The following is a 22,598-nucleotide window of genomic DNA, read 5'->3' on the forward strand; positions in this document are numbered from 1 at the left end:
TATAGTACCAGTAGTTTATCCACAGCTTTTGTATTCCTTGTGGTCAAGGTTACATTGTAGCTAGAGATGATCAAATTTTTCAAAAATTCGATTTGCCGGCGCGCCAAATTTTTCAGGAAAAATTTGGTTCGATCTGAATAAATTTGCGTCAAATTAAGTTTAAAAAACAGCTATTTCCTGGCTACAGAGAGCCTGTGTAGGGGTGTAGAACACTGTGCCTGTATAGCGGTGTAGAACACTGTGCCTGTATATCGGTGTAGAACACTGTGCCTGTATAGTGGTGTAGAACACTGTTCCTGTATAGCGGTGTAGAACACTGTGCCTGTATAGAGGTGTAGAACACTGTGCCTGTGTAGGGGTGTAGAACACTGTGCCTGTATAGCGGTGTAGAACACTGTGCCTGTATATCGGTGTAGAACACTGTGCCTGTATAGTGGTGTAGAACACTGTTCCTGTATAGCGGTGTAGAACACTGTGCCTGTATAGAGGTGTAGAACACTGTGCCTGTGTAGGGGTGTAGAACACTGTGCCTGTATAGCGGTGTAGAACACTGTGCCTGTATATCGGTGTAGAACACTGTGCCTGTATAGTGGTGTAGAACACTGTGCCTGTATAGTGGTGTAGAACACTGTGCCTGTATAGCGGTGTAGAACACTGTGCCTGTATAGCGGTGTAGAACACTGTGCCTGTATAGTGGTGTAGAACACTGTGCCTGTATAGCGGTGTAGAACACTGTGCCTGTATATCGGTGTAGAACACTGTGCCTGTATAGTGGTGTAGAACACTGTGCCTGTATAGAGGTGTAGAACACTGTGCCTGTATAGCGGTGTAGAACACTGTGCCTGTATAGCGGTGTAGAACACTGTGCCTGTATAGCGGTGTAGAACACTGTGCCTGTATAGCGGTGTAGAACACTGTGCCTGTATAGCGGTGTAGAACACTGTGCCTGTATAGCGGTGTAGAACACTGTGCCTGTATAGCGGTGTAGAACACTGTGCCTGTATAGCGGTGTAGAACACTGTGCCTGTATAGCGGTGTAGAACACTGTGCCTGTATAGCGGTGTAGAACACTGTGCCTGTATAGCGGTGTAGAACACTGTGCCTGTATAGCGGTGTAGAACACTGTGCCTGTATAGCGGTGTAGAACACTGTGCCTGTATAGCGGTGTAGAACACTGTGCCTATATAGCGGTGTAGAACACTGTGCCTGTATAGGGGTGTAGAACACTGTGCCTGTATAGCGGTGTAGAACACTGTGCCTGTATAGTGGTGTAGAACACTGTGCCTTGCAGTAACACAGATAGGGAGTCTGCTGTGGTAGTGAAATATTACTGTGAGTCCGTATGACATGCAGATGACAGGCGTCGCTCTTAGAATCACTGCACACTTCACTTATTTGGGCAGTCACGGGGCCAAAACTGACTAAATAACTCAAGTGTGAACTCAGCCTTACAGGTCGATGTTAGCGCCAAGAAGAAGCGCACTCCTTTTACACCGTCGTCAGCTGATTCCACATAGATGTCTCCAGAACCTGTTCTATTAAACGCTTATAGAAGTAGAGCCCCCGACAGAGTGGAGAGGGGGTCAGCAGTTTGTGTTGACGTCACTGATTATTTTGCCCTTCATCTCATACGTCAGAACAATAACCCAGAAAAAACGGAGCATCCGCCTTCCCTCGGTCAGCATTTGGTCAGTAATCCATCAGTATTGCTAAAAGCAAAAAAAAACAGGAGTGGATCCAAAACAGAGATGACACGTGAATGGAATATTTGCATGTCTTCTGTGTTTTGTACCCACTCCTGCTTTTGGCTACCAAATCATAAGCCAATTCTGATGGGACCGTACAGGCCTTACAGCTGCTACACAGACAGGATCCGTTGTGTGTCTCATTTTTAATTCCTGCTGACAGATCAGAAGAAGGGTCAAATAAATCATATAAATGATGATGTCAGCCAGGCCTAAAGGCAAAATAGTGGCCCAGTCATGAAGTGGGGAGGAGGGGAACAGCATGAGAAGTCCACAGAGTGGCCCAATTACATAGTGGTGAGGTGGAAGCAGCATGAGGAGCGAGTGGCACAATGACCAAGTCTGGAGGTGCTGGCATCAGGAGAAAGCCACCGAGTGGCACAATGCCAGAGTCTGGAGGTGGCAGCAGCATGAGGAGACCACAGAGTTGCAAGGTGACATAGTGTGGATATGGCAGCAGCAGGAGGAGACCACAGAGTTGCAAGGTGACATAGTTTGGAGATGGCAGCAGCAGCTGCATTGGGAGACCACAAAGTGACCCGGTGACAGAGTGGGGCGGTGGGTGGCAATAACAGTACCCGCTGACGAAGGTGGGTAAAATAAGGAGCACTTGGCATCAGATGTGTGGCATCAGAAGGGTGGCAGCATCAGAATAGTAGCTGAGGCAGGTAGCCAGAAGAAACCGGTCTCTTGTATTAAAGTGTTGGTGTGGCACCATGGATGATCTAGTCTGATGCATCAGGCATTAGTGGGTGGAAATCCTCGCTGATCCACGCCTGATTCATCTTGATAAAGGTCAGTCTCTCCACATTTTGGGTGGACAGGCAAGTTCTTCTTGGGTTAAGTATGGCCCCTGCCGAACTAAACACCCGCTCTGATGCCACACTACTGGCCGGGCAGAACAGCTTTTCCAGGGCAAACTCTGCCAGTTGTGGCCACAAATCCAGTTTGGCTACCCAGTTGTCCAGCGGATCTTCAATGTGGGGTGGCAGAGTGCTCTCCAAGTATGCCACCACCTGCTGTGTCAGGTCCTGCTCCAGGTCTACCTGCTTCTGCTGGTGAGTAGTTTCTTCACTATGCGGGTGAAAAAAGCTGCTCATTAGCGACTCTAGACTCAAGTTGCTGCTGATGGAGCTGGTATTGCTCCTGCCACCCCACCCCTCCCCAGTAGCCATGGCAGTGGAACGAGAGTGTAAAGGGACCTCCCGGTCAGACCTGTGAGAGGATGGACGATGGCGCAGATAGGCAGCGGCCAACTGCCGAATGCTGACAATTCGACTGTCACTACCCAAGCAAGTGAGCATGGAGCGGGCCATTTGTGCAAGTGACTCAGACACTCCCTGCCTCCATCTCCACTGCATACTGCCTCGATGTGTCTGGGTCCTCTGCCTCGTCTTCCTCATTGCCCTGTAGCTCCTCTCGCTGCTCCTGCTCCTCCTCTCCTGTCACCTGTGTAGAAAAAACACCCCTTTTGCTACATATTGCTTGTGCTGCAATGTCCCCCTCTTCCAGTTCAGCCCCCACAGGGCTCATATGTAGCCATGAGATGTAGGTGCCATGTCTCCAGTCCCCTGACCAACCAGATTTACCATCATCTGTTCCAGGACATAAAGCAGTGGAATGATGTTGTTCATGCCGTAGTCCTGGCGACTCACAAATAACATGGCCTCCTCAAAGGGCCTGAGAAAACAGCAGGTGTCACGCATGAGCTGCCACTGGCTGACATCGAAGTTACACAAGGGAGTACTCCTGTCCGCTTGAATCATCAAGAAATTGTTTATGGCCTCTTTCTGTTCGTATAGTCGGTCCAACATGTGGAGGGTGGAAACGTCACATATCAGCCTATGTTGGGGGATGCAGTTCTGCCGGTGCAGCTCAAGGAGGGTGTGCTTGGCGTATGAGTATGAGTGGCTGAAGTGCATGCAAAGTTTCCTGCCCATTTTTAGAATGTCTTGCAGATGGGTGGAAGACTTCAGGAACCACTTGACAACCAGATTTAACACATGGGCCATGCAGGGCGCATGGCTCAGGCCTCCTTGATGCAGCGCCAACAACATGTTCTTCTCGTTGTCGGTCATCAAGGTGCCGATTTTCAGTTGTCGAGGAGAAAGCCAGGATTCGATTTCTTGATGAAGGACACAGAGCAGTTCCTCCCCTGTGTGACTCTGTTCGCCAAGGCAAATGAGGTGCAGAACAACGTGACACTACCATGCCCGGTACATGTGGTATGCTGGAGGGGCACTGTGAATTGTGCCTGCAGTGGAGGCTGAGGACAAGGTGGAGGATGAGGAAGCAGAGGCGGACATTGTCGCAGGACCAATGGCGTGAGAACATGGAGGCGGAAGCGGCGTGACCTGGCCAAGTTGCTTGTGTAGCTGTACAGGAAACACATTAACCCAGTGGGCCGTAAAGGACATGTATTGTCTCTGACCGTAGTTACAGCTTCACACGTCAGCGCTGCCGTGCACTTTGGCAGACACCGACAGGCTCAAGTACTGGTCCACTTTCTGTTCTACATGTGTGTGCAGGGCTGGTACTGCCTTTTTCGCAAAGAAATGGCGACTTTGGACTCTCCACCTCGGCTTGGCACAAGCCATCAGTTCTCTGAAAGGTGCAGAGTCCACCACTTGGAAAGGGAGGGACTGCAGCACCAGCAACTTGGACAGGAGCATGTTGAGCTTCTGCGTCGTTGGATGAGTGCACACATACTGTTGTCTCTTGGCAATAGCTTCGGTGATCGATTGCTGACGGAATGACTGACTAGGAGTAGGAGCATCAGAAAGCGCTCATTAGTACTGGAGGACCAGGAAGCGGTGAAGACTCTTTACTCACCGCTTCCTGGTCCTTGGCTGTCGGCTGTCAAGGCTGCGCACAGTGTTAGGAGCTCTCTGACCTCATGCTGTGCGCATCAGATCACAGAGCACAGCCGACAGCAGGAGGAAGAGGATTGCGATGTAGGTGAGGAGCGGTGGCGTCCAGGAGCAGGAAAGGTAAGTGATTTTTTATTTTATTTATTGAGGCTGATGGGGGCTAATATAACATGGCTGGGGGCTGATATTTTTTTTCTCATTGTCCTCCTCTAAAACCTAGATGCGTCTTAAAATACGGTATATATATTTCATGAAGTACTATACGCTTTCACCAGAAATAACTGCAGAAGTGCAGTGCGTATATATTTTTCTTGTCGTACTGAATAAGATACTAAAATATAAGCCTCTAAAGGCTTTTCAACATAAGACTTGCAGCCCAATAACAAAAAGCTGGAATGACAGAGCTGTCTAATGACTATTTGGATCCCCAAATAATCGTTCCGTGCACTTGTAAATCACTTTCCTATCACTGTCCCTAGCGCCTTCTGACGTCTCTCCCTGCACTAAGATGCTGTGAAACGATTCCTCCCTATCCTTTCCCTGCACTTATAAATTGTTTCTTCTGTCTTTTTTTTTTTTCCACAATTGTTTTTCCACTTGCTGTCCCTAGCTCCTTCACACATCTGTCCCTGCTCTCTGAACGCTGAAAAATGGCAGAATCTAAAATGGCTGCTGTATTTATAGGGCTGTGACATCACAGGGCTGGCTGGCTGCTGATTGGCTGCATGCAGGCATGTCAATATGGGTGATCCCGCCTTCCCAGAGTTCCTTGACCCATGTTCTCAGTCCTCACACGTGTAGCCGCCATTTTAGGAAAATTGCGATTCGTTACCACGAAGCGCGAGGAAATTTGCATTCTTGTCGAATCAAATTTTTCCTGAAATTCTAAAGGAATTCCACTTCGTCAGCTTCGATTCGCTCAGTTCTACATTGTAACAGTTCGTGCCTGTAATCTCCATGATACAAGCTAGCAGATAGGTGTCAGACTCCACCCCCTTATGTTATTGGCTTATTACATTGGCTAGGGTTTTCAGGTAAATGAAGCCGCTTGGGAGATCACTGAAAAAAAAATGTCCATCATCACTGGGGTCCAACAGTAATAAGTGAAAAATTCCTTTAAGAAATTAGAAATTTTGAAATTAAAAAGCTGCTCAAAATTTCACCTAACGTTGATTAAGTAGCCTATGGTGGTCAATAAGGGTCATCTCCAAAAACTCAAAAATATTTTGTTTTCCACCTATATCTGGTTGTCTGTACGGTGCTTTAGACAAAGCAAAGAGACCTATTGGCACCCTGCCCAGGCATCCAGCATCTAGGGCTCCTACCCTTCAACCCCCTGACCCCATTTATACCCACTCACCTATTTGTGGAGCAGGATATCCAAACTGGTACTGGTCATCGGCATCATCCTTCTTCTTGTTGTCTATGGATCTCAGAGACTGGCTCCGGGAGTCGTACTGTCCATTGGCTGCAACACAAAACATAATCGCTATCAATCTCATGGTCGCTATGACCTGTTATGGGGGAGTCTGGTGACTATGGTTTTTGGGGCACGTTTTGGAGTTTTTGGATTCTTGTAATGGTATGCAAACATGTACATGCAAACACTCGTAATTGTGGCTCTACAGGAAACGTAGTTCTCACTTGTGTCCCATGCAAGAATTAAAATATTATTTTTACCAGGAGCATCCAACACCCAATTATTGTGTGATTCTACATATCTTATTTGGGATTGTACTTTTAATCTGTTGCCAAATTATTAGGTTTTTCTTTCTTTTTTTGCATATTCCAGATTATTCATATTCAGCTCTCTCTGCCTCTCTCCTAGCAGGAAATCCAAGCACAACTTTATCCATCCCAACCTATTAACTACATTACATCTAACCAAGCTGAATTTCATATAACCGGGCTCCTGGGATGTATTGATTCTCCTTGTGGAGAACCATCCTGCAGGGCACAACGTTGTGCAAAACAGGTCACCTCTAGAAAGAAATAGACATTCTCTCTCTCTATATATATAGATAACTGGTATAAATACATTAACAACTTCTTCAATTACAAAGCTGGCTGCCTAAAGCCACCACAAAGGGGGGGGGGGGGGCCTCAGAAACTATATTGTTACCATATACTGGGAAGGAAGCTGAAATAATCTCTTTGCAATGAGCTCCCACTAGTGATGGCTACATGAAAATGCAGTGTTTTCAAAAAGAAGGTGTTCAGAGCTGGGGCCCCTCCCCATGGTTGCCATTGCAGCTTGTCTGCCTCCATTGAGGGTGCACCACTATCTACACAAAGAAAACAAGCCCCAGCGGCTTACGCGTTTAGGAAGTGCTCTTTACTCACAGCCAATATTGTGTCTCTACTGCCACGTATAGGCTGATATCCTGTGAGTAAATGCTGGATCCTTTAAAGAACCTCAAAACATGATCAGTTAGACTTCAATCTGTATCGAAGGCTCCATAAAGGATCAGGCATTAGGTTACAGAGTAGTTACCTATAGGTGGCAGTAAAGAGACAGTTTTTTTTGCTTACAAAAAGTCGGAGAGCACTTATAATGTTTTACTTATTACACCCCATAGCCAGTAGTGCACCTAGCCTTTCTGCTGCCTGAGGCGGAAACTGAAACAGCGCCCCCCCCCAATGCCAATTTTATTTACCTAACCCCGTCCCTTCAGCTCATGGCCCTTCGGCTGCCCCCTCTCTTGTTCCTACCTGGTGCTGCCTGAGGCCTCATTGGTGGTGCACCATTGGAGGCCTCATTGGTGGTGCATAGCATTGGGATGACACAAGGGGCTGCCTCGTGGACGTAGGACGGTGTAGAGCGATGACGTCAGCCCGGGTCAGTAAAGTCTCCCACATTGTACTTTGGATACACATTGAGATGTTTCTTCGTCTGAAGCATTATGGTTTTCACCAGTGACACAAAATCAATAAGTAAATACTGACTTCCTCACCCGCAGGCCGGCGCGCCCCCAGTGAGATCAGATGGTCTAAAGTAGCTTTATTATTGGAACATCGCGGATGCTGGAAATCAATTTGTGGCCAATGCTCTTTAAAACAAAGGTTCTTCATTGCTGGGGGAAATGGTATTTCCTTGCAGCTAAATGAGAAGCTCGGAGATTGTTTTTTTTCAGAGGGGAGAAAGTCTGCAGAAGTCTTTACCATCAGATGCTTTTCTAACGGAAGGAGCCGGAGACATCAATCCCCAGTTGAGATAAACCCATTATGCCTCCTTAACAGCTTAAACAAGAAGAAATACTTCATCGATAGGAAGAACTGATTATAAACCACAGGAAGGGAACGGCATATTACATCCCCTCCATACAGAAAGGTTATATTGTACATAAGAATCCACACAAGTATCTATATAAGTATCTAAGTATCTCTCAATATCTATACCAGTATCTATATAAGCATGTAAGTATCTACATAAGTATCTATATAAGTATCTATACAAGTATCTATATAAGTATCTCTCAGTATCTATATCAGTATCTACCGGTATCTCAATATCTATACCAGTATCTATATCAGTATCTACATAAGTATCTATATAAGTATCTATACTAGTATCTATACTAGTATCCATATAAGTATTTATCAATATCTATAGCAATATATATATATATCAGTATTTATATCAGTAGTATCTATATAAGTATCTATTAGTGTTGGTCGAGCCCCTAAGTGCTCAGGTGCTCGAGTAGAACACCTCGGATGCTCAGGTACTCTACTGAGCACCCGAGCACAATGGGAGTCAATGGGAGAACCCGAGCATTAAACCAGGCACCCCCTGCTCTGAAGAGGGGAGGGCGTCTGGTTCATAGGAAAGGTCAGAAATTGATGGAAACACCACCAAAATGGTTTGGGAACAGCATGGGGAGGATGTCTGGATGCATCTTGGACTTCCAGGTCGCTGCTGGGAACGATGTTGTCCGAGTAGTGCGCCACTTTTACAGACTGACAATAATACGCAAAAAAACGAAGATAAAATCGATTTTAGAGGAAAAATTGTTAGGAAACATTCTTTCCTGTATATTTACTTGTATATAAAGTGCAAGTGCTGCCAAAAATTACAAGGAAGAGGCGCTCCGATACAACCTGTATATCACATAATGGAGGGCCTCATTCATATTGTGGTACAATTGTTCAGGTAGTGGGACTCCTACACTCATAAAGCCTATGCACTAAGGGAAAGGGCTGCCAAAAATTACAAGGAACCGGCGCTCCAATACACCCTTTATCACACATAAAGGAGGACATCATACACAGCCTTGAAAAATGATGATTGATGGCCTGCTGGTGACCCTCAAAAACATTAGGAGCAAGGGCCTGCTGGTGACCCTCAAAAACATTATGGGCGAGGGCCCGCTGCTGAGCTGACCCTCTAAAACATTAGGAGCGAGGGCAGCCTAATAAGCATGTTGATATGACGGAGAAGGAGGACGAGAAAAGGAAGATTGAACCATATACCCTTTTTAGTGGTGGAAGGGGTGCCGGGAATACAGTGTATTCAATACACCATAAAAGCCACATTTAAAATGCCTTTATGTTCAGCCGCTTTCCTCTGGTGGAGTAGAGAAGTCAGGGGCAATCCAGGCCTTGTTCATTTTGATAAGAGTCAACCTGTCAGCATTTTCAGTTGACAGGTGGATACACTTATCAGTTATAATGCCACCAGCAGCACTAAATACCCGCTATGACAAAGTGCTGGTGGCGGGGCAGGCCAGCACCTCCAAGGCGTAGAGCACCAGTTTGTGCCACGTGTCCAGCTTGGACACCCAGTAGTTGTAAGGCACTGAGGGATCACTGAGGACGCTGACACGGTCTGCTATGTACTTCTTCACCATCTTCCAAAACTTTTCCCTCCATGTGACACTAGGCTGCGCATCAGGGTGAGGGTGCTGGCGGGGTGTCATGAAACTGTCCCAGGCCTTGGAGAGTGTTGCCCTGCCCGTAGGAACTGCTGTGTGTTACCCTCGTCTCCCCTCCTCGGTTGCCCAAGGAAGTACGGACTCTGCCGCCAGCGTTGTCAGCTGGAAATTTTTGGAGTAATTTTTCCACAAGGACCTTCTGGTATTGCACCATTTTGCTCGTCCTCTCCACCACAGGAATGAGAGATGAGAAGTTCTCTTTGTAGCGGTGTCACGGTGGTGAGTGGGAGAAACCCCCACTGTACAATGTAAAGAGATAAAGGCTAGCTGCTAGGCCAGTACGCTGGAATAAGGGAGCAGGTCACCTCCTAAAGCATCCCTAAATCTGGCCCTGGTCTCTTAACTGTATGAAAAAACCCATAAGATAGGAGCGCCCATACGCTGAAACCTCAGAACCCACAGATACTGGTTGTGGACCCAGGCGTTCGGCCCACCTATTAGGGTGCTTTGCTGGTGGTGGTGAGGTTGCTAGTTTTCACGCCCCTGCTCATTTTGGTACGGCACAGGTTGCAAATGACAATTCTTTTATCATCCGCACTTTCCTTAAGGGAGATTGCCGCAGGGGGGTGCTCCGGGAAACAGTTGCTTGCCTGTTTGGTGTGGCCCACCTTCTCCCTTTTTCCATCCCACTGCCTCTTCCAGCCTGTTGCAGTGCTGCAGATCCCTTCCCCTCTGTACTGCTGTCCTCACTCAGTTTGCCACCTTCCCAAGTTGGGTCAGTGATTTCATCGTCCACCACCTCCTCTTCCTCACTCTGGTTATCCTCCTGACTTGTTGACCTAACAAGAACCTCACCTATGACAACTATGTCTCACCCTCATCACAAACCTCTTGAGACACTAATTGTCATTGCCTTATTGGCAATTGTGTCTCATCATCATCATCATCCACCTCGTGAAACACTAATTGCCGTTCCCCACAATCATATTCTTCTGACTGTGGATGCTCAAGAGCTTGGGAATCAGGGCACAAGAGCCCGCTTGAAGAGAGGTCCAGATTAAGGAATGGCGATGAAAACAGCTCCTCGGAATATCTGAGTGTGGAATCACTTGTTTGCCAAGACTCTCCATGGTGGGTGGAAGGAGGATCAGGGTGAGGATTCTGTTGTCCAGACTCTTGGCTACTGAGACTGGACTTTTTGGAAGACAGGGTGGTGCTTAACCGACTGGAAGCATTATCTTCTGCACTCCAACCGACCACCTGGTCGCACTGGTCTGACTTCGAGAGTGGTGTCCTGTGCCGCCCTACAAACTGGGACATGAAGCTAGGTATCGTGGATGATTGTTTTTCTTGTGCTCTGACAGCAGGCAGAGTTTCATCGCACCCAGAGCCAAGGCCTCTGCGTGCACCATCAGCATCACGGCCACTGCCCCGTCCCTTACTGCTCGCCTTCTTCATATTAAATGGTATATATGCTTGAAAGTATGTTACACGCACAGTAGCGCAGGTTTTGTAAGTTTATGCGCAAATAAAGTACACATAATGTCACAGATATTTAGGATGCGCACACGTTAAACAGGAGATGTAGCGCAGGCAATGTCACTGTCACCAGCGGCTAATAAAAAGTAACACTAAACTAAACGTCACTGATATTTAGGATGCGCAAACGTTATACAGGAGTTATAGTGCAGGTAATGTCACTATACGCAGTGGACACCGTCTACGGAAAAAGTACACTGGATGTCACAGATATTTTTAGGGCTGCGCACACGTTAGACAGGAGATGTAGCGCAGGTAATGTCGCTGTCTGCAGCGGCCAAACAATTACAAGCTATTTAGTGCAGGTTGCGCTAAAAATATATATTGCTGCCAGATACAACTATAGTCCTTAAAAGGACTTTTGGGTCTCTAACAAGTATAAAAGCTAAAATATTCCTATTTCACTCCCCACTATCTGTCCCTTCCTCAGCACAGCTCTCCCTGACTAAGACTGAGCCGAACACGTGTCATCGGGTGCCATATAGCACCCGATGACGCGTTCTGGCCAGCCAATCACTGTAATGCCAGTAGCCAACATGTCTACATCATTACAGTGATGGCAGTACTTACCTGCACGATTAAAACATGCGGGGAGGAGACTCATGCATTGCGCTCGACCACACGCGTTATTCGGCCGAACACCGCGATGTGAGTAAAAATAGTGTTCGGCCGAGCATGCTCGCCCAACACTAGTATCTATCAGTATCTATATAAGTATCTACATAAGTATCTATACCAGTATTTACAGCCAGGTCCATAAATATTGGGACATCGACACAATTCTAACATTTTTGGCTCTATACAAATCAGGTGAACGGTGAAGGAATTACAGCAGTTTGCATCTGTGCCTCCCACTTAGTAATGGGACAGAATAATAATCATAAATCAAACTTTCACTTTTTAATACTTGGTTGCAAATCCTTTGCAGTCAATTACAGCCTGAAGTCTGGAACGCATAGACATCACCAGACGCTGGGTTTCATCCCTGGTGATGCTCTGCCAGGCCTCTACTACAACTGTCTGCAGTTCCTGCTTGTTCTTGGGGCATTTTCCCTTCAGTTTTGTCTTCAGCAAGTGAAATGCTCACTCGGATTCAGGTCCGGTGATTGACTCGGCCATTGCAAAACATTCCACTTCTTTCCCTTAAAAACCTCTTTTGTGGCTTTTGCAGTATGCTTTAGGTCATTGTCCATCTGCACTGTGAAGCGCCGTCCAATGAGTTCTGAAGCATTTGGCTGAATATGAGCAGATAATATTGCCCGAAACACTTCAGAATTCATCCTGCTGCTTTTATCAGCAGTCACATCATCAATAAATACAAGAGAAGCAGTTCCGTTGGCAGCCATACATGCCCACGCCATGACACTACCACCACCATGCTTCACTGATGAGGTGGTATGCTTAGGATCATGAGCAGTTCCTTTCCTTCTCCATACTCTTCTCCTCCCATCACTCTGGTACAAGTTGATCTTGGTCTCATCTGTCCATAGGATGTTGTTCCAGAACTGTGAAGGCTTTTTTAGATGTCATTTGGCAAACTCTAATCTGGCCTTCCTGTTTTTGAGGCTCACAAATGGTTTACATCTTGTGGTGAACCCTCTGTATTCACTCTGGTGACGTCTTCTCTTGATTGTTGACTTTGACACACATACACCTACCTCCTGGAGAGTGTTCTTGATCTGGCCAACTGTTGTGAAGGGCGTCTTCTTCACCAGGGAAAGAATTATTTGGTCATCCACCACAGTTGTTTTCCATGGTCTTCCTGGTCTTTTGGTGTTGCGGAGCTCACCGGTGCGTTCCTACTTTTTAAGAATGTTCCAAACAGTTGTTTTGGCCATGCCTAATGTTTTTGCTATCTCTCTGATGGGTTTGTTGTGTTTTTTCAGCCTAATGATGGCTTCACTGATGGTGACAGCTCTTTGGATCTCATCTTGAGAGTTGACAGCAACAGATTCCAAATGCAAATAGCAGACGAGAAATGACCTCTGGACCTTTTATCTGCTCATTGTAATTGGGATAATGAGGGAATAACACACACCGGCCATGGAACAGCTGAGAATACAATTGTCCCATTACTTTTGGTCCCTTAACAAGTGGGAGGCACATATGCAAACTGCTGTAATTCCTGCACCGTTCACCTGATTTGGATGTAAATCCCCTCAGATTACAGCTGACAGTCTGCAGGTAAAGCACATCTTGTTTGTTTCATTTCCAATCCATTGTGGTGGTGTATAGAGCCAAAAATGTTAGAATTGTGTCAATGTCCGAATATTTATTATCTATCAGTAGCTATATAAGTATCTATATAAGTATTTATAACAGTATTTATATACGTATCTATATATATATATATATAGAGGGGGAGCTCATGAGATTACTTGATACAGATATATACAGCCACCACTAGAGGGAGCTCAGGAGATTACTATATACAGATATATACAGCCACCACTAGAGGGAGCTCAGGAGATTACTGCATACAGATATATACAGCCACCACTAGGGGGAGCTCAGGAGATTACCGCATACAGATATATAAAGCCACCACTAGAGGGAGCTTAGGAGATTACTGCATACAGATATATACAGCCACCACTAGATGGAGCTTAGGAGATTACTGCATACAGATATAATTCGCCACCACTAGAGGGAGCTCAGGAGATTACTACATACAGATCTATACAGCCACCACTAGAGGGAGCTCAGGAGATTACTACATACAGATATATACAGCCACCACTAGAGGGAGCTCAGGAGATTACTACATACAGATATATACAGCCACCACTAGGGGGAGCTCAGGAGATTACCGCATACAGATATATAAAGCCACCACTAGAGGGAGCTTAGGAGATTACTGCATACAGATATATACAGCCACCACTAGATGGAGCTTAGGAGATTACTGCATACAGATATAATTCGCCACCACTAGAGGGAGCTCAGGAGATTACTGCATACAGATATATACAGCCACCACTAGAGGGAGCTCAGAAGATTACTGCATACAGATATATACAGCCACCACTAGAGGGAGCTCAGAAGATTACTACATACAGATATATACAGCCACCACTAGGGGGAGCTCAGGAGATTACTGCATACAGATATATACAGCTACCACTAGAGGGAGCTCAGGAGATTACTGCATACAGATATATACAGCCACCACTAGAGGGAGCTCAGGAGATTACTACATACAGATATATACAGCCACCACTAGAGGGAGCTCAGGAGATTACTACATACAGATATATACAGCCACCACTAGAGGGAGCTGAGGAGATTACTACATACAGAGATATACAACCACCACTAGAGGGAGCTCCGGAGATTACTGCATACAGAGATATACAACCACCACTAGGGGGAGCTCAGGAGATTACTGCAGACGACTGTAAGTTCAATGTATAAGCAGTATATAGTAAGCACATTTTAAAAGTATAATCATTATAAGGAATTTGTTACTTTGTATAGAAACAAAACTAAGATTTAGCACTATATATACTGTGGGGATTCGCTCTGGTAGGCAGGGTAAGCGGACGCAGTACAGAGGCAAGAACACGGTAGTAAAGCAAAAGTCAGTGTTTATTCACACAACAAGGGAAAAAAATAACACAAACACTTGGCAGAGTCCTGGTGTTAATTCACACCACAGAAATTCCCCATGTTATTTCACATGGCCAAAGTCCACAGAACTCCAAATGAACACGTCACCTGAATATCCACAGCAGGCTTTTAGGGTGCCTGGCTTCCAGCTGGTGGCTCTCATGCAGCTCCCCAAGACACAGAGCCTTCACAGCACCACTTTTACTTGGAGGAACATACCACACCCAGCTGAGCTTCTGGCTGGGCTTTTAAACCCCAGCCCAAAACCTGGCCTGGACGAGGGGAACAGCCACCCACCCTGCTCTTTGGCTGCTCCCAATAAGAACCGGCCCGGATCGGCTTTTCAGCCACACTAAGAATAAAACAGTGTCAGTGAGCACTAGCTGCGACTGACACATAAAATAACTGGTTCTTATCTCACCGAGGCCAGGAACCTCGGTGACACGTACCTTCCGTCAATGACGGACCCTTGCGCCTTCCTACATACCTCCCCCCTTTGTTCAACCCTGAGGGGGTGAACACACGCCAGACAGTGTACTCGGGACAGGGCATCCGCGTTTCCCTGTAACCGGCCTGCCCTGTGTTCTACTGTGAACTTGAAGTTTTGCAGCGACAAGAACCACCTGGTGACCCGAGCATTCCTCTCTTTGGCCTGGCTCATCCACTTGAGAGGGGAGTGATCGGTCACCAGACGGAATTTCCTCCCCAATAGATAATAGCGGAGAGACTCGAGTGCCCACTTGATGGCCAGGCACTCTCTCTCCACTATACTGTACCGGGTCTCCGCTGGAGTGAGCTTACGGCTGAGGAAGACAACGGGATGCTCCTCCCCGTTGACTTCCTGAGACAGTACCGCACCGAGGCCTACTTCGGAGGCATCAGTCTGGACCACAAATTCCCCCTTGAAGTCGGGCGTCACTAAAACCGGGGACCCACACAGGGCCGACTTCAAAGCGGAGAAAGCCTCTTCCGCCTGGTCATTCCAGCGGACTATCACGGACTTCCGTCCCTTTAAAAGCCCTGTCAACGGAGCCGCTAAAGTGGCAAAATGGGGAACGAACCTCATGTAATAGCCCACTATTCCCAGGAATGACCTTACTTGTCTAGAGGTGGCAGGTCGGGGCCAATTCCGTATCGCTTCTATTTTGCTCACTTGGGGTTTAATGACTCCACGTCCAATGACATACCCAAGGTATTTAGCCTCCTCTAACCCTATTGCACATTTCTTTGGGTTAGCTGTTAGTCCCGCTTTTCGAAGGGAGTCCACTACAGCCTGTACTTTAGGAAGGTGACTTTCCCAGTCGGTGCTATGGACAACGATATCGTCCAGGTACGCCGAAGCGTATCGACGATGTGGACGGAGTACAATATCCATTAGCCTTTGAAACGTGGCGGGAGCACCATGTAGACCAAAGGGTAATACCTTGTACTGATACAGCCCCTCTGGCGTGACAAAAGCCGTTTTTTCTTTGGCAGCCTCTGTCAAGGGTACCTGCCAGTAGCCTTTGGTGAGGTCCAACACAGAAAAATACCGGGATTGGCCCAACTTTTCAATAAGCTCATCCACTCGGGGCATGGGATATGCGTCAAATTTGGACACCTCATTAAGTTTGCGGAAGTCATTACAGAACCTCAATGTCCCGTCTGGCTTGGGTATTAATACTATCGGACTGGCCCACTCACTTTTAGACTCCTCGATAACATCCAACCGCAACATAAGTTGCACTTCCTCCGAGATGGCTTTTCGCCGAGCCTCGGGTACTCGGTATGCTTTTAACCGGATTTTTGCCTGAGGCTCGGTGACAATATCATGTTGGATTACGGAAGTGCGTCCAGGGAGGTCTGAGAACACATCCGTGTTCCGACTAACAAACTCCCTGGTTTCCTGAGCCTGTTTAGGGGAGAGGCTGTCAGCAATTTTTATTGTGGCAACCGCTTCCCTTGCATCAAACTTAGGAGCCGGAACCTCTTGTCCAAGAAAGCCCGGTCGCGGGCTGTCTTCCGTACAGGTTTCCCTATCCTTCCAAGGTTTTAGCAAATTAACATGGTAAACCTGCTCCGGCTTCCGCCTCCCCGGCTGGTGTACCTTGTAATTTACCTCTCCTATTTTTTCACGTACCTCGTAGGGCCCCTGCCACCTGGCTAGGAACTTACTGTCCACTGTCGGCACCAGAACCAAAACCCGATCACCCGGGTTAAAGTTCCGGACCCGAGCCTGCCGATTATAGATCCGACTCTGGGCTCGCTGGGCGGCCTCCATATGTTCCCTGACAAGAGGCAAAACAGTCTCTATCCGCTGTTGCATCTTGGTAACATATTCCAGGACGCTTTTATGTGGAGTGGGTTGTTGTTCCCATGCCTCCTTGGCTACGTCCAACAAGCCACGAGGATGTCTGCCATATAGCAATTCGAAGGGCGAGAACCCAGTAGAGGCCTGGGGCACCTCTCGCACTGCGAACATGAGATAGGGCAGAAGAAGGTCCCAATCCTTTCCATCTTTGGTCACCACCCTTTTTAACATGGTTTTTAGAGTTTTATTAAACCTTTCCACCAGTCCATCCGTTTGTGGATGGTACACGGACGTCCGTAACTGTTTTATACGCAGCAACTTGCAGAGTTCCCTCATTACCTTGGACATAAAAGGGGTCCCCTGGTCAGTCAGGACCTCTTTAGGTAGCCCCACTCGGGAGAACATCTCCATTAGCTCTTTAGCTATAAGTTTCGCAGAAGTATGTCGCAGTGGCACTGCCTCCGGGTACCGAGTAGCGTAATCCAGGACAACCAAGATGTGCTGGTGTCCCCGGGCGGACTTTGGTACAGGACCTACCAGGTCCATAGCGATTCGCTCAAACGGTACCTCAATGATCGGGAGGGGTACCAAGGGACTGCGAAAAAGGTGCTGGGGGCTAGTTGCCTGGCAGGTCGGGCAAGACTTACAGAACTCATCCACCTCTTTAAACACACTGGGCCAGTAAAACCGTTGTAGTATCCGGTCCTGTGTTTTCTGCATTCCCAGATGACCCCCAAGAACATGCTGGTGTGCTAACTCTAACACGAGTTTGCGATAAGCCTGAGGCACCACCAACTGTTCAATGGACTCACCTCGCAGCTGATTTACCCGATACAACATATCCTGCTGGACCACAAAACGGGGGAACACCGACTCTGCCCCTGGTTGTTGTGGTTCACCATCTATTATTAGCACATTTTCCCAGGCCCGGGATAAGGTTGGATCCCGGTGTTGCGCGGTACCAAAATTATCCCCAGAGACATTGAGGTCTGCCAGCTCAGGCCCCGGCGGCAAGTCCTCCATGTCTCCCACCATTACACTCAGTGGGGTTGTCTCCTCCTCTTCCACCGAGGTGGCGGTCACCCCTACCGCGGGACCTTTAGACTCAGGTTCCCAGGGTTCTGGTCTCCCCCCTGAGCCGGGCCATTCTGCTAGGGTTACACCTGTATCATGCATATCAGTCACTCTCGGAACCGGCCACAGTGCCGTGAAGCCCGGGAAGTCTCTCCCTAGTATAAGTTCATAGTGGAGATGGGTTGCAACAGCCACCTCGTGGATCCATCTGCCGGAAACCGTAGACAGAGTCACTATAGCAGTAGGATAGTCTTTTAAGTCCCCATGGATACACATGACTCCAACTTTACGGCCGGTGTACTCAGCGGAGCGTACCAGGGAAGCCCTTACCAGGGTCACCAGACTTCCTGAGTCCAACAGAGCCTCCGCTGGAGTGTCTCCCACCTCAACCTGGCACAGGTGGTTCAGAGACTCCGAAGCACCCACTGCACACAGTTTCCCGGCATATAATGAATGACGGAAGCCACAGTTCGTGTCCATGGGTTCCCCCTGACGAGGACAGTCAGCTCGAACATGACCTGGCTCCCGACACCGCCAGCAGATTATTGGAGCGGGGTCCACAGGGGTTATATCCCGGGTAGGTTTGATGGGCACCGGTTGTTGGGTCCGGGGTGGAGAGTTACGGGACCTGACTGCCCCCCTCCCAACAGAACCCCCCTGTAAGTTCCGGGTGGCCTCATAGCGTTCCACCAGGTCGACCATCTCCAGCGCATTCCCTGGGGAGACCTGGCCAATCCATTGCTGGAGAGGGGGTGGCAGAGCCCTCCAGAACCTGTCTGCTAATAACCGGTCCAACATAGCAGTGGGGCTCAACACGTCAGGTTGTAGCCACTTTTGTAACAGGTTAAGCAAGTCATAATACTGGGGTCTCACGGGCTCCGCCGGGTTGAACCCCCACTGACGCACCCGCTGGGCCCGGACCAGTACATTCACCCCCAGTCTTGCCAAGATCTCCCCCTTTACCTTTGGGTAGTCGGCTGCTTGATCGTCAGGCAAGTCAAAAAACACCCGCTGGGACTCTGACGTCAGAAACGGAGCGACGATCTCAGCCCACTGGTCCTGGGGCAGCTTTTCCCTGGTGGCCACTTTTTCATACATCGCCAGGTAGGTCTCGACGTCGTCTGCAGGGGTCATTTTAGGGATCGCTGCACGTACTGCTTTCCGGGCATCATGTAAGCTTGGGGTTGCTCCTGCTGACTGTAATGCCATTACATGTTGTAGTAGCAACTGGTTGGTCTCCTGCTGCTGCTTATTAGCCTCGCGTTGCTGCAGGTTAGCTTCCACGAGGGCCTTCATAACAGCCTCCATTTTGTCTCTTGACACCGGTTTAAATCTAGCCGGTTTGATAAATGACATACAACCGTGAGAGAAAAAAAAATTCGGCGTTCACGCCAGCCTCACTGCGCTTGCCCGCTCCAAGCCACCAATTGTGGGGATTCGCTCTGGTAGGCAGGGTAAGCGGACGCAGTACAGAGGCAAGAACACGGTAGTAAAGCAAAAGTCAGTGTTTATTCACACAACAAGGGAAAAAAATAACACAAACACTTGGCAGAGTCCTGGTATTAATTCACACCACAGAAATTCCCCATGTTATTTCACATGGCCAAAGTCCACAGAACTCCAAATGAACACGTCACCTGAATATCCACAGCAGGCTTTTAGGGTGCCTGGCTTCCAGCTGGTGGCTCTCATGCAGCTCCCCAAGACACAGAGCCTTCACAGCACCACTTTTACTTGGAGGAACATACCACACCCAGCTGAGCTTCTGGCTGGGCTTTTAAACCCCAGCCCAAAACCTGGCCTGGACGAGGGGAACAGCCACCCACCCTGCTCTTTGGCTGCTCCCAATAAGAACCGGCCCGGATCGGCTTTTCAGCCACACTAAGAATAAAACAGTGTCAGTGAGCACTAGCTGCGACTGACACATAAAATAACTGGTTCTTATCTCACCGAGGCCAGGAACCTCGGTGACACGTACCTTCCGTCAATGACGGACCCTTGCGCCTTCCTACAATACATATATATTGGATCCGCCCATAATGCGTCATTTTAGTCTCCATTCCACTCTTGCAGCGTTTTGGTGTCCGTCTGGTGAATGAGCCAAACGGCAAACAATGTAAGTCAATGGGGACGGATCCGTTTTCACTGACACAATCTGGCACAATAGAAAACGGATCCGTCCTCCATTGACTTTCAATGGTGTTCTAGACGGATCGGTCTTGGCTATGTAAAAAGATAATACAAACGGATCCGTTCTGAACGGCTGCATGCGGTTGTATTATCTGAACGGATCCGTCTGTGCAGATCCAGGACGGATCGGCACCAAGCGCGAGTGTGAAAGTCGCCTTAGGGTTATTCCATCCATCTTTACCCATTTACAGGATGGCAGGGGCGTCGCTAGGTTAAAACATTCGGGGCCTGGGCCCCGGATGTTTTGTCCCATGCCCCGAATGTCCTGCCTGCCTGCTAGATGCAACTGTATTGCCGTACACAGAACGGCAAATACAATTGAATCTTATACTGGGAACAGGCGAAGGACCTTTGGTGACATCACAGGTCATGTGATCAGCAAAACAGGCTGTGATAGGATGACCTGGATGATGTCACCATCCAGGTCATCCTATCACAGCCTGTTTTGCTGATCACATGGCCTGTGATGTCATCAAAGGTCTTTCGCCTCTTCCCAGTTCAGGATTGGACCGGAGTCAAGAGGAGAAGGAGCCTAATAGTGATGTCTGTACAGGCGAGGTAAGTGAAGGGAGAGGCAGAGAAATGCTGGGAGTTGTAGTTATTTAACTGGGATGTATTTTAGGGCTGAAGGGAGGGATGTTATTGACATGGAACTGTGTGCTTGAGGTGGCTGGGGGAGGGAGGGATGTTATTTACATGGGACTGTATGTTGAAAGTGGATGGTGGGGGGGAATGATGTTTATGTACATGGGACTTAATGTTTAGGGTCCGTTCACACTTGCGTTTGGTGATCCGCTTGTGAGATCCGTTTCAGGTCTCTCACAAGCAGCCCCAAATGCATCAGTTTAACCCCAATGCATTCTGAATGGATGCGGATCCATTCAGAATGCATTCGTTCGGCTCCGTACGGTCCCCCGTTCCATTTTGGAGGCGGACCTCAAAATGCTGCAAGCAACGTTTTTTGTGTCCGCATGGCCTTGCGGAGCCAAACGCATCCGTCCTGACAATGTAAGTCAATGGGGACGGATCCCTTTGCATTGACACAAAATGGTGCAATTGTAAACGGATCCGTCCCCCATTGACTTTCAATGTAAGTCAGGACGGATCCGTATTGGGACTTAGAAATTAAAATCTAATACAAACAAATTGGTCCTGAACGGATGCATTCGTTTGTATTATCGGTGCGGATCCGTCCTGTACAAGTACATGAACGCAAGTGTGAAAGTAGCCTTAGGGGGTGATGTTTACATGGGATTGTGCGTTGGAGGCGGCTGGGGAAGAGGTGATGTTATTTACATGGGACTGTATGGTGGAGGGAGGATTATAACTGCAGGGGGCACTGCAGATCCAGGGGACATTATAGGCGTTCTTATTACTACTGGGGGCTCTATAGGAGGGTCTTGTAGATCTGCCTTATTTCTACTAAGCGCACTATGGGGGCCTTATTACTACTGAGGGGTCTGTGAGGGTATTATTAATATGGGAGGGCATTGTTGAGGAGCATTATCACGGTTGGAGCAGTGTTACTAATAAGGGCATTCTAGAAGGGAATTACTATTGGTGGGACTATGAGGAGCACTATTACTATGGGGGGCAGTAATGTTTCTTTAGGATAGTATTTGGGGGTATGAGGGGGGGGGGGGGGGTTGAGGTTTTGGCATAGAAAGCAGCAGGATAACACTGTGGGGACTCCAGTTGGGGATAATGATAGAAAGTGAGGAAGCTAAGATGTCTGTGTGTCACACTCTGCAGAGACGAGGCGGCTGAGAGAAGTTGTCCAGACCGAGAAGATGATGACAGAGAGGAGACGTCACCTGGAGGCCCTGGATGTGACAGGTAAGTGCCGCTGTATAGCAAGTACAGCATAGTTCGGGGGGGGGGGGGCATATTTATTGGGGCTTGTGCCCCGGATCTTTTGAGACCCTAGCAACGCCCCTGCAGGATGGACAGGCTAAAAATAGTATTTAAGGACAGACGGTCACTTCAAGTCTGAGTACAGGGACTCACAATATCCGTGAAGTATCTCACAACCTTCTCATATCAGGAAACCATCCATTGATCAGATAAAGAATAACGGAATTAGACGTCTGAGATAAAGGTGAGTGTTACCGAGGAGAACATATAGATCAGTCGTTTTCTTAAAGGCGCCTTAATCCATGTTTCCTATCTGATTGAGATCACAGCTAGAAACGAGGGACAGCTGCTGCAAAGCCGCCCCCCCCCCCCCCCCCCTGCACAGGCCTAACACCAGCAAAACAATAGTCTAGGACAGCCTGGTGGCTAAACAGCCTGTACAATGAGGTTGTCATAGAGTCCTCTGGTCTTACACTCTAGATAGAATTGCTATAAAACACACAAAGCACAGAAGGGCCAAAAAGCATTGAAAACCTCTTTAACCCCTTAAAGG

The 22,598-nt window shown here is 48.0% G+C and overlaps 1 protein-coding gene across 2 annotated transcripts in view; it reads right to left on the bottom strand.

Annotated features, from left to right (window-relative positions):
• The window catches only part of ADGRB1 (adhesion G protein-coupled receptor B1), a 559,240-nt gene that overhangs the window by 254,424 nt on the left and 282,218 nt on the right, over window positions 1–22,598 (bottom strand). For both annotated transcript variants that reach the window (XM_044294271.1, XM_044294270.1), the window contains exon 4: window positions 5,976–6,083. In XM_044294271.1, coding sequence (XP_044150206.1) covers window positions 5,976–6,083 — 108 coding nt within the window. The remainder of the gene's footprint in view (window positions 1–5,975; window positions 6,084–22,598) is intronic.

This window comes from Bufo gargarizans, chromosome 5 (genome assembly GCF_014858855.1).
Source record: "Bufo gargarizans isolate SCDJY-AF-19 chromosome 5, ASM1485885v1, whole genome shotgun sequence".
NCBI lineage: Eukaryota > Metazoa > Chordata > Amphibia > Anura > Bufonidae > Bufo > Bufo gargarizans.